Here is a 13,101-nt window from a genome sequence, read left to right on the forward strand (position 1 = left end):
AAGACTAGAGGAAAATAAATGGCTAAGCATGCTACACACACAGAGCAGAACGACACAAGAAGCTAAACGCTAAAGCTTCAATGTAAAGTAGGGGTGATCGATCCAGATGTCAACACTATCAATATCAGTACATAGACAATACTAAGATGATTAAATAAATGTTTTTTCTTTTTCCTGTTCTTAAATATTGTAAAATAAATGTTTGGTCATTTTTGTTTTTCTTTAGAAAGTCAGGGAGTAAGTCTCTGGGTACAGGAAGACTTGGGCAAAACCCAATTGAAGGGTTGCTACCATGAATTGATTAACGTGGACCCCGACTTAAACAAGTTGAAAAACGTATTTGGGTGTTACCATTTAGTGGTAAATTGTACGGAATATGTACTGTACAATCTACTAATAAAAGTTTCAATCAATCAATCAAAAAGCTTTTGTTTAGTTATTGAGCACCACACGTTTAATTTTTTTGAAAGTCTCCTAAAGAAAACTGCCAATGTATAAGAATACAGAGAAGTACGTATACACATTAATAAATAGGCTTTTATTCTAAGTTTATACAGACATTGACAAAGTGGTCACTGCAAACTCGATCGGGTTGTCGGCTCCATGTTTAACACAGCAGCCACCTTTCTCCGCCTTTTTTGGTTGTTTCAATAACTTTTTGTCCCTTTATGATGAACGATCTCAGGAACTTTGTAATAACTTTTAAAAAATACAGAGAGGAAGGATTTCCACAGGCATTTTAGCTCTGCTTTCACTTGACTTCTTGCTAGGAATACTTATTTGTAACAGCAGTCACACGTGCAACCCAGCGTTTTCAACACAGAGATGAGACGTTATCATGAAATGTGATAAAGAAAAGTCTGAGTGTGTTTCACCATTAAGGTAGTATGGGAAGACTATAAAGACATGTACGTGTGTATGCACTGACACACAAACATCGTCCTGGTCGTTGCAGGCGTCGGCCAAGACAATGTTAGAGATAAAGTCTTAAGACAGGCTGCAGAGAGTGGAGATTAGTGGATGATGAATGAGCTGCAAAAAATCAAGGGTTCCAAACAAGCGCGTGTCTGTGGATCCCAAGTAAGAAATAAAAGACCTAATAGTGGACGCCGCACAACATTCACAGCATTTAAGAAAGGATGGAAGCTTGCCTGCAATGTATACTTATTAAGTAAAAAAAAAAAAAAGTTCTCACCGGTGATAATGCCATTCTTTTCTTCAGGCTCTGCCCAGCTGACTTGGACAGATGTGTCCAAGATTTTGGTAAAACTCAGTTGACGGACAGGGCCAGGTGCTGTGGAACACACACACATCACATGTTGATGGATAGATTTTAACATGTATTGTAATCCCAAAAAAATAAAAAAATAAATAAATACATAAATACATAAATATATATATATATATATATATATATATATATATATATATATATACACACACACAGTATATATATATATGTAAAAGTGCATAAATCTGCTGAATGCTGACCAGTCATACTTCAAACACAGCGCATACTGCAAATGTAACCACGTGATGTTCCTTCATGTAACTTGCTACGCATGTTTGAAACAAATACTCCATGCATCATACAGCATATAATACATCACAGAGGATATAAAATTGTTCTAAGTATTGTGTAAAATAATAATTTTTTTGAATCAAAATGACTTACGCCTCACTATGTGAAGTCAGATTATAGTAAAGTGGCGTAAGGATAAGCACAACAAACGGACTGTGGAGTGTCTGCTATTCTCTTATCACGCCTGACAACTAATCACGTCTGCATTGACCAGAGCTGCACACACATGCACGGGTTCGAGCGCGCCTATCGTTTCTCATCTCGTCTATTGCTCTCTAAGCCTTCTCCCGGCGGAGCGATTAAGCTATTCATCTGAGACATTCAATAACACACAATCCAACACGCGCACAAAAAGCCGTCATCAAGCAAGAATTACACACACCGTTAACCCTGCAACACGCCCGGCACCCGATCGATGGCCTTCAACGATCGTGTGCGCGTGTGTGTTTATGCATGTGTGTGTACACATGCCTTCTCATATCACTTTTTACACTCAGTAATTGATGCTGGGTCATAATTGCTCGTCTGTCTGCCTAAGGCTAGTGTTTATTATAAATACAGTGTGTGTGCACTTGTGGCAGTCATTATTTGTGTACCTGCTGGCTATAAATACTAGCATGTCTAAACCAGTGACGTGTAGAGAGGTTCCAGGCAGGTCAGGCAATTTGGAGTTTGGAGTTTATGGCGGAATGAAAGAAATGGAGTGAACACTCTTGTCTTACTCCACTATCTTTGTCTCTGTGGGTGGAGGCGGGCACACTAGCATATATGTAACCCGGGTGACAAAACCCCATTTAAATATCCTTTATTATTTTTTCGTCGTCTAAGCTGTTAATGCGTGCGTCATTACGTCACGCGGTCGGTCACGTGACTTAGCGCGGCTGTCAGACGAGCATAAAACCCGGAAGTGGGCTGCTACCGGTGAGAGCGAGAGGGACACGCTGTGTGAGGTTGCTGCAGGTATGTGACTCGGTTTTACGCTTTAATTATTAAATCAGCCTTCTAAACTGAAATGTAATGATGTCGAACTGTAGGAGCCGACTACCGGAGCCGTGGGTCGTCCGCGGGAGTGTTTGAGAGTGATTTATCTGCGGAATTGGTGAGTTGCATTTGTGTAGCTTTACGTAGCCTAGCCGCTGCATTCGCTTTGAATGGAGCTGTTAGCATCTACTTATATGCCCGGTTTCTCTGAATATAGTTAACCCAATGAATGAAATGTTTATTACTGTCAACAATTGTCTGATTGTTCTTGGGTTGTTTTACTAGCTTTGATAGTTATCAGTGCTATGCATCCAAGGCACTTTATGAAGCAGTCCAGTCAACCACTGTGTCTGCTAGCACTCTATTTGTGGATGCAGTGTTTACATTTTGATACCTTTTTAGAGAAATGAATATTTTGATATAACATTTATTATATTTATTCTAATTGGATTTATGAACTATTTATTGTACAATATTAAGGATTATACTTTGCTATTTGAATACAGTAGTATTATTTAGTATTTAGTATTTGAATGTATTTTTTGTGTGCGCACTGAAAACTTGACTGGTCCTGCCCTTTTATACAGGCCAGGTGGGATGGCGAGCTTAGAGCCCTGAACTAGAGTCTGAAGCTTTATGCCTGAAACCGAACCACCTGAACTGAATCCACCCAACCGAACCCCGAGCTGGTAAGAGGCTTCTCAGCAGCCGCCCTCTGTTTTTCCTTCTTTTTGCCAAAACGCAACAAGTTCATTGCGGTCCTCCTGAACCTTCACTTTTCCCCCGTCCCTTCACTAAAACCCCTCTGGACACTGCCACCACATTGTGGACTTTGCGGGGCCCGTTTAAAGAACTATGAATTTGTGTTGCGCTTCTACCATCGTTGGTATAAAACAAGAACTGAATCACGTATACTGATATTGTAAATAACTGAACGTTCTGTGAATTGATGTATATGTGAATGGCCATTTGAATTTACATGTTTAATGTTTGTTTGTTATTTTTCCTATTATTCTTTAATATAATTTGGTACCACTTAAACATAAATCCTGTGTTCAGTCTTTATTACTCTCCATTCCTAGAGCTGAGTTTAGTTTCTTCTGATCTAGCCCAGACATATCATTCACTATTTTACTTAGTACTTGTACAGTGCTTTATTACAGTAACATACAGGCTACATACACACACTCGCATACTTGGAAGCTCGCAACGTAAACTTAAGCTTACATGGTAGAAGTTATCCGGCTCAGTCCCAAAATATAAGAAAGAAATGGAGTGAACACTCTTGTCTGTCATTGAAGCATATCATTTAAATGAAAGCTAACATAGTAGAAATTATTTGTATCAGCCCCAAAATGTAATCACTTTTTCCTTATCCTATACATGAGATTTCCTAAAAAGGTAAATGCAAACTAACTAACTGAGTGTGACAAAAGCAAGTGAACCAAAGTAGATCAAATTTGATGCAGATCCACTATTCCCCCTGGCAACCTAGTGTGATTTGATAAAAGCACAACAAATTACAATCTGATCTGATGAGATGTGACAGATATAAGCAGCCAAAAATGTGGTGATATTTTCAATAAACTGAATTTGCATTGGAGTGCGACTTGGTTTGTCAGCACACCTTCTGGCATCCCACAGACATATCCCAAATAAACATTTGGTCACATAAAATCTCTAAAAGTGTTGCCAAATGCAACTCTTTGGGAATTGCAGACCGATACTGGACCTGATTTACTACTATCCATACACCAAGTGCTAAACAGCGTGTGCATACCAATAAATAGCGTGTACTATTAGTGGGCGTGCTGCGTGTGATCTACTAAGACTGTGTGTACAATTCCAAAGAGGAGCAGACCGCCTTATTTAAATGTGAATTTTGCGTGTACGACACAGGGCATCACCACAGAGACACTCGATCATTTACTGCACATTTATGTTAGCATGGTCCCAACTTTGGCGTTATGCTATGTTTTCACACCTACAGGACACATGTACCACTTTTTATGGGCATTTTAGAAACAGTCCAAAGTGCATCTACAACGGAACACAACGGAACAGTGCTGATGGTGCGCTCCATTGGAGAGAGGCTGCACTTATTGTTCTCAAGACGCAAAAAATTGCATACCGTATTTTTCGGACTATAAGTGGCAGTTTTTTTCATAGTTTGGCCGGGGGTGCGACTTATACTCAGGAGCGACTTATGTGTGAAATTATTAAAACATTACCGTAAAATATCAAATAATATTATTTAGCTCATTCACGTAAGAGACTATACGTATAAGATTTCATGGGATTTAGCGATTAGGAGTGACAGATTGTTTGGTAAACGTATATCATGTTCTATATTTTATAGTTATTTGAATGACTCTTACTATAATATGTTACGTTAACATACCAGACACGTTCTCAGTTGGTTATTTATGCGTCATATAACGTACACTTATTCAGCCTGTTGTTCACTATTCTTTATTTATTTTAAATTGCCTTTCAAATGTCTATTCTTGGTGTTGGGTTTTATCAAATAAATTTCCCCAAAAAATGCGACTTATACTCCAGTGCGACTTATATATGATTTTTCCCTTCTTTATTATGCATTTTCGGCCGGTGCGACTTATACTCCGGAGCGACTTATAGTCCGAAAAATACGGTACTTCAATAACTTTTTTTCATATAGGAAATATGTTAAAACGAACACCAATAAAAACTCTTAAGGACTAGGCCTGGGCTGATATTCGGTAAGTCAGTTAACCGAACGATAAATGAAAATTTTGTCGGTGACTTTTCCAGCGTTGGTGACTTTTCCAGCGTTGGTAATCACCATATGCATGCATTGTTACGGCTGAAAGAGGCACACTGGTCACTTTTAGCAGCAGTTAACTATAAAACTCCCGACTGTTAGTATTACCATAATATACTAAAATGATCGAAAAACCGTGATTGATAACTTCCTTTTGACAAATGACTTGAAGGAGTAGCGTGAGCTTGCTCGATACTGTATTTTCTGGAGTATAAGTCGCTCCGGAGTATAAGTCGCACCGGCCGAAAATGCACAATAAAGAAGGAAAAAAACATATATAAGTCGCACTGGAGTATAAGTCGCATTTTTTAGGGAAATGTATTTGATAAAACCCAACACCAAGAATAGACATTTGAAAGGCAATTTAAAATAAATAAAGAATAATGAACAACAGGCTGAATAAGTGTATGTTATATGAGGCAGAAATAACCAACTGAGAACGTGCCTGGTATGTTAACGTAACATATTATGGTAAGAGTCATTCAAATAACTATAACATATAGAACATGCTATACGTTTACCAAACAATCTGTCACTCCTAATCGCTAAATCCCATGAAATCTTATACGTCTAGTCTCTTACGTGAATGAGCTAAATAATATTATTTGATATTTTACGGTAATGTGTTAATAATTTCACACATAAGTCGCTCCTGAGTATAAGTCTCACCCCCAGCCAAACTATGAAAAAAACTGCGACTTATAGTCCGAAAAATACGGTAACTATAAAACTCCCGACTGTTAGTATTACCGTAATATACTAAAATGATCGAAAAACCGTGATTGATAACTGCCCTTTGTTAAATTACTTGCAGGAGTAGCGTGAGCTTGCTAGATAGCTTAAAAACAAGTGACATTAAGGTATTTTCCCATTAAGAAACGTCATACCCCAACCTTAACTTGTATAAACACTAGGGGTGTCAAAGAAAACAATCGATTTTCGAATGAATCACGATTTTTATTCGTAACGATTCTTAATCGATTTAAAAAATATACATATATTCTTTTAAATCTGTTCTGTTCAGCCATTCAGGTAAATCATATTGTTGATGTAAATGATCATATCTGCCGTACATATTTGCTTTACTTTCTATTTTGGACTTATTTGTATTTGATTTTATTAAATGTTTGGGTAGGGTTTTATCAAACAAAACCAGTTTTCTTTTACTTAATATAGAAATGTATCAGAGCTGTTTATCTTTTTTTACGGAGGAATGTAGTTAATCAATGTTATTAAAAAGTATTCATTTTCAATCGAGAATAGATTCTGAATCGAATCGTTACCCCCAAGAATCGAATCAAATCGTGGGTTGCCCAAATATTCACAGCTCTAATAAACACATTACTGTCTAAACAGTGAATATACAGTATACACATTGAACAAAAAGGCTGTGCTGTCTTTGCACAAAGTGATCGATGCATACTCGACAGTTTAGAGTTGAAACAGATGCAGACTGACGTCCGTACAACAGGAAGTGAACTCGCCTGACGTCACATAAACCGGAAGTGCAACACACTGATCAACCAATTTGCATTTATTAAAATAACATTCTAAAACGTGTACAAATTAAAATGAAGGAAGATAAACATATTTAAACACACAAATAAAAATACTATAGCTGTTATGAAGCGAAAACAATATTTGATGTTTCCTCTGCAAAGACAATATAAAAGATTTTAGTGTGTGTGCAAGTACTTTTTGAGCACATTCAACAATGAGAACTGTGATAATTCCGGTCACAATAACTTTATTTAGCCGTTTTTTTATTGTGTATGTTTTAGGGGTCCCCTAACCCCTCCCTAACAAAGACAGAACACATTTTAATGCTTTTGGGTGTGACTTTTATTCAAGTACACCATTTTTTGCATTAACATTTTTGTTATATGTAATTTGAACATGTAAGTTTACATTCCAATTAAATTGTTAAAATTTACCATAAATACAAGTTTATCGCATTTGAAAGGATATACTTGCATTATTAAGGATTATTGTTTCATCAGTGGTTAATTCGGTCTCAAACAAATAATGGCAATAATATCTTGTATCGGTAATAATTTGTAGGTCAATATATCGTTGAGCAAAATTTGTTATCGCCCCAGGTCTATAAAAGACACCACAATGCATCCTTTTAATTTGCATGCAGTATTATTATAAAAGGATGTTGCTGAATAGACGACGTGTGTAATGATTTTTATTATAATTTTTATTTGAGACAGTTCAAATATGTAGACGGAGGATTCTTGTCTGTCTGGCTCCGATCCTGTCAGTTTTTGCACGTACCTTTAGGACGTGCTAAATAAAGATACTAATTTAGGTGCCACAATCACTTTCTAGTTTAGTAAATCAAACTGCATATGCTAAATGATTGCATTTTCCTCTCCCGGTATTGTGTGCGTGCTGACGATCAACACACATTTTGCATATTAATGAAGATGGAGACGGATTGCACGCGTTCAGTAGATCAGTTTTGTGTGTGCTATCAAGTTGGCGTATGTTTTAGTGCACACAAACCTTTAGTTAATCAGGCCCTTGGCGTATTCAAAAGTAGGGCCTGGAAGTTCCCCACAAACTAGGAGAATATGTTGCTAAATAGGTATTTTACATTAACACTTGTACAGAGTATACGTGTACTCACTGTCCTCGTGTGTTTGGAGCAGAGTAGGGGCGCTGCGGGGGCCGTCTCCAGGTGTGGTAAAGCAGAGGATGGACCCCAAGTACCAGGTGAATTTCATCAGTCCGTTCACCAAGCCCGTGTGTCGTGAGCTGGGGTAGTCCGGCGTGATGGTCACCATGGTAACATCCTCTGGAGCCTGTTCTGGCCAGACCAGCAGCTGCAAGAGGTAAAAGTGAAAACGGTTTGGTTGCTAATTTTCAATTGAGGTTGTATACATCCAATGTAAGCAACATGTAACCTAACGTCTCACTTTGGAATTTTTTGCAACCCAGCTCAGCAAAAAAAACAACACATTGGAATGTATAAACAGTAGGTAAGGTTGCATTTTTGAGTCATTCCTGTGAGAAAGATTATCCAGGACTGGCTGCAGTGTGCTCAAACAACCACCAGGTAGCATCTGTGAGCAGATAATAGTGTATCATCTTTTGGACTTATCAGGATTTACCAGGTCGGTAGTGCAATCTTCACTCACGCTTTTTCAAGTGAGGGATGGGGCCAAAACTAACCCAGACCCACTGTATTCGCCTTAACCCAAACATCCTAATATACATTTCAAATGTACATCCAACATGGGACTGGACAACTTGTTTCATTTGTGCAAACACAAAAATGACAAACACTTTTTTACAGACACAAGACAATTTCCACCTACTAATCCAGTCCTTTACTGCCATCTTGTTCTCGAATTTTGAAATAAATATTTTAAATAATATTTTCATGACGTTTTCAACACTTACTGCCACTAACTCTCCCTCTGTCTCGTCACTTCTTACTCAGTAGTTGCATATGTGTTATTTGCGTGAGGGTGTTTCGGGGCGGGGGCGTAACAACCAGGAAATGTTGTGTGGAAAAGGACTAACTACCTACTGTTCCATCCATCCAGCAATCCATTTTGCCCCGCTTGCCAATTGCTTTATAGTGGGGACAGAAAAAGCAAGCCGAAATAAGCAACCACACTGTGGGGGGGCGTGGCCTGCGGAGAAGCGGGGCGTGTCAGGACCGGCTTCGAGATTAGCGGCAGGTGCGTAGATGACACAGCTGTGAGTGTTTGTCTGATCACCTGTCGCTCTGTTAAAGGTAGCAGTCGGGGTTGTTGTTGGTGGTGATGGCGGTTGGTGACACACGGGCATGAGTAAGAGCGAGAGCAAGAACAAGACAGACGACACTCTGGGGAAAACCATTCATGTGCTCGAGCGAGAAGGAGAAGACAGACACAACCCGATGGCTGAAAAGCAAGACAAGAGACATTTATTGAAAAATAAATCCTTGTATCAAACCATGCACGCTGCTGTCTTGTCGGTAACTGGTGGTCCGAAGAACACTGAAGCAAGAGGTTTCCACACACACGTTTAAAGTCAACGCAACAGGTGGCTCACAGACCTTGCAAGAGAAAAAAACAAGCCCGAAGTCGCTTACAAATAAGCAGTCATTGGCAACACTGGTCCCGCTAGCAGCTTTGAACTCCGGCGATAACTCAACTCACAGCGGCAGTGGGCGGAAATAACTTTGGTCATGTGGAGGGAGCGACCTGCCAGGGCTTTGAAGCTGAACTTGTCTTTCAAGAAACCTTTTTCTTTGCTCATTTCCGAGAGGTGTACTTGTAACAATTTTATAGAGAAATGATACTATTTATGGTCGCGGCGGAGAGTGTGGGGGTGGTGGGAATCGGGGGGCGGGGGAGATTGTGTGGGGTGGCACGAAATGTTTTCTTTTTCATAGGGGGCGTACAGAAGATAATTGAGACGCACAAGTTTACAGTAAGCTCAGGGGAAGTTACCAAGCAAGGCATCTAGGAGAAAAGGAGCACTTGGGGACGGCGTGGCGAAGTTGGTAGAGTGGCCGTGCCAGCAATCGGAGAGTTGCTGGTTACTGGGGTTCAATCCCCACCTTCTACCATCCTAGTCACGTCCGCTATGTCCTTGGGCAAGACACTTCACCCCTTGCTCCTGATGGCTGCTGGTTAGCGCCTTGCATGGCAGCTCCCGCCATCAGTGTGTGAATGTGTGTGTGAATGGGTGAATGTAGAAATAGTGTCAAAGCGCTTTGAGTACCTTGAAGGTAGAAAAGCACTATACAAGTATAACCCATTTATCATGTATTTATCATTTACTTGATTTGCTCACCATAACCCACTTCCAGCACAATATGGGCAATCTCACATCATCGGAGCGTTTTTATTTTATTTTATCTGAGCAATTTATCGGTATGACGTCAAGCTAATAATTACCGTGCATCCCTAGTTAAAATGTTACTTAAATCACCGTATTTTCCGCACTATAAGGCGCACCGGATTATAAGGCGCACCTTCAATGAATGGCATATTTCAAAACTTTGTTCATATATAAGGCGCACCGGATTATAAGGCGCACCTATGCATCCATTAGATGGAGCTGCGCTAAAGGGAATGTCAACAAAACAGTCAGATAGGTCAGTCAAACTTTATTAATAGATTACAAACCAGCGTTCTGACAAAAAAAATGAATAAACAGCTGTTTTATTATTTTCCCCAAGGTAAAGTCAGTGACGTGTTGTTTTGTTCTTTTAACAACAGCAAGGTATAACATGTAGTGCAACATTTATACCACATAGTGGAGGGAAACTTTTCACTGATTCAATAAACACATAAAAAACAGTGATACTGTTACGGTAAATCAAACGTTAGTGCAATCACAATATAGTAACACTCGAAATAGTGCAGAGCAATAACAATATATCAATAACTCAACGTTGCTCAAACGTTAATGTCACACAACACAACACACAAAATAAACATGTAAAGCTCACTTTATGAAGTTATTCCTCATCCACGAATCCCTCGAATTCTTCTTCTTCAGTGTCCAAATTAAACACCATTGATTCGTTTATGTTGAATTCTCTCGCTGCTGCTCTATTCCCGTGTTCTACTGCGTGACTTATCGTCTTAAGTTTAAACTCTGTGTCGTAAGCGTGTCTCTTAATAGGAGCCATTTTTGGGTTAGAAGCGCTTCTTCTACGGGGGAAAATGAAGTCGGCGGCTGCTTACCATAGAAGAAGCGCTTCTTCTTCTACGGGGGAAAAAGAGGTTGGCGGCTGCTTACCGTAGTTGCGAGACCTAAACTTTATGAAAATTAAGTTTAGGTTTGTTGTGGCTCAATATTGGTCCATATATAAGGCGCACCGGATTATAAGGCGCACTATCAGCTTTTGAGAAAATTGGAGGTTTTTAGGTGCGCCTTATAGTGCGGAAAATACGGTACAAGTTTGACCATGTAAGATGATTTCTGTTTCAATATTTTAAAAAAAAATCATTCCTCATATTTGATTCCTATGTCATATGACAATGTAGCACCAATACAACAGTTTGCTGGGAAAGTTGAGTGGATGACACCCGCACTGAAGAACCTCAGTCTCTCCTATGTTGGCCTTGCTTGTGATTTCTCATAAGGAAAGCAAGAGTGAACACATTTCAGGCCTGGCAGCCAAAGGGGTGTGAGTACGTGCACGAGGGGAGCATGGCGGCAACAGCACTTTCATGGGATTACACTCATTTGTCGCGCCATCTGTCGGCTTGCATCTCTCTCCCTACCTGCCTGCTTACCTCCTCGCCGGCAATAAATTAGGCGGTAGGTCGATCCCTCCCTGTGTGAAAACAGCATTCTAATGGAAACCTAAATGATGCATTAATGGTATATTGCTGGCGGGCCCGCGTTTACGTCCGTCATTTGTACGGCCTGTGGCAGAGCGTTTTTAAATCAAAGCGGAGAATAATCTATTGTGAGGTGCGACGCAGTGGTTACACTCGGGGGATTCTTAATTCCGGTTCAAAGTCTGGACAGCAAAGGGTTAGATTAGCAAACTGTGATGATAAAGCAAAACTAGCAATTATTATCAAGAAGGAGCTCAAGTTATTTGCACAGTCCATCCGGGATACACTGAGATTCCAATATACAATAAACAGCATCTTGATATATATATATATATATATATATATATATATACACATATACGTTAGGTCAGGAAAAAACACAGAGGATATTTCATCCCGACAAGCTTGTTTCGCTGGTTTCCCTGCTCGTCACGGGAGTTTATTGAAGTGTCTGTGGTTGTTACATATATGTTGTTACCCTATATCAGGGGTCCCCAAACTACGGCCTGCGGGCCAGATCCGGCCCCCCAGCATCCAAAATCCGGCCCACAGGAAGTCCCAAGTAAAAAAGAAAGTGTTTATTTTTTATTTTTATATATATATATATTTTTTTAAATCTTTCCTTTCTAATCCATTTTCTACCGCTTGTAGAAAAAGTAAATCATATTCTCTAAAAATTAATTTCCCCATCGATAACGTGACAATGTTAAATGTTGATGAACATCAATGTTAATTGATGTTAAATGACAAAACTAATTATAAAGACAATGTATGTATGTATGTATATATATATATATATATATATATATATATATATATATATATATATATATATATATATATATATACAGTATATATATAGCCTGGCCCCCGGCAAAATTTTTTTAACCCAATGCGGCCCCCGAGTCAAAAAGTTTGGGGACCCCTAGTTTAAATAATTTGGGTGTTGTTCTCAAAGCTTTTCTGTATCCAGAGATGTACTCCCTGAGTTTGTAAACCATAACAAAAACCACCAAAAAATTATTTTGTGATAATAAAAAAAATAAAAATATAGATTTAATCACTTTAGTTAGTTATTATCTGGAGCTATCACCCCTACTTTGTAGCAGGTTTTGCCATTAATTTCCCCCTAGTCCTCCAGTGATAATGGCACTTGGAAGAAACTTAGTTTATTTTCCGCCATGATGAGGATTAGTATCTTAAAGCGCCTTCTCGCTGTGGATAAACGACACGTTTGTTGCAGCTCGATCTAAAATTTGAGCCTGTGTTCTGGCAAGACATGCACCCTACTGGAATCCATGTAACTTCTTCATGTGTGCAACAAGAAATATGGGAATGTAATTGTGTCTCCTTGAGCGCGCGTCTCTTCTGGAGGAATATTTCACATGAGCACAATAGGGTTGTGCGGTATACCGGTACCGCACAACCGCAATACT

The 13,101-nt window shown here is 39.2% G+C and overlaps 1 protein-coding gene across 7 annotated transcripts in view; it reads right to left on the minus strand.

The window, feature by feature from the left end:
• Positions 1-13,101, minus strand: part of LOC133621737 (protein sidekick-1-like) — a 782,002-nt gene that overhangs the window by 128,233 nt on the left and 640,668 nt on the right. For all 7 annotated transcript variants that reach the window (XM_061984042.1, XM_061984041.1, XM_061984043.2 and 4 more), the window contains 2 exons: positions 8,002-8,197; positions 1,196-1,294 (listed from right to left, as the gene is read on the minus strand). In XM_061984042.1, coding sequence (XP_061840026.1) covers positions 1,196-1,294; positions 8,002-8,197 — 295 coding nt within the window. The remainder of the gene's footprint in view (positions 1-1,195; positions 1,295-8,001; positions 8,198-13,101) is intronic.

Source organism: Nerophis lumbriciformis, linkage group LG25 (genome assembly GCF_033978685.3).
Source record: "Nerophis lumbriciformis linkage group LG25, RoL_Nlum_v2.1, whole genome shotgun sequence".
Lineage (NCBI taxonomy): Eukaryota > Metazoa > Chordata > Actinopteri > Syngnathiformes > Syngnathidae > Nerophis > Nerophis lumbriciformis.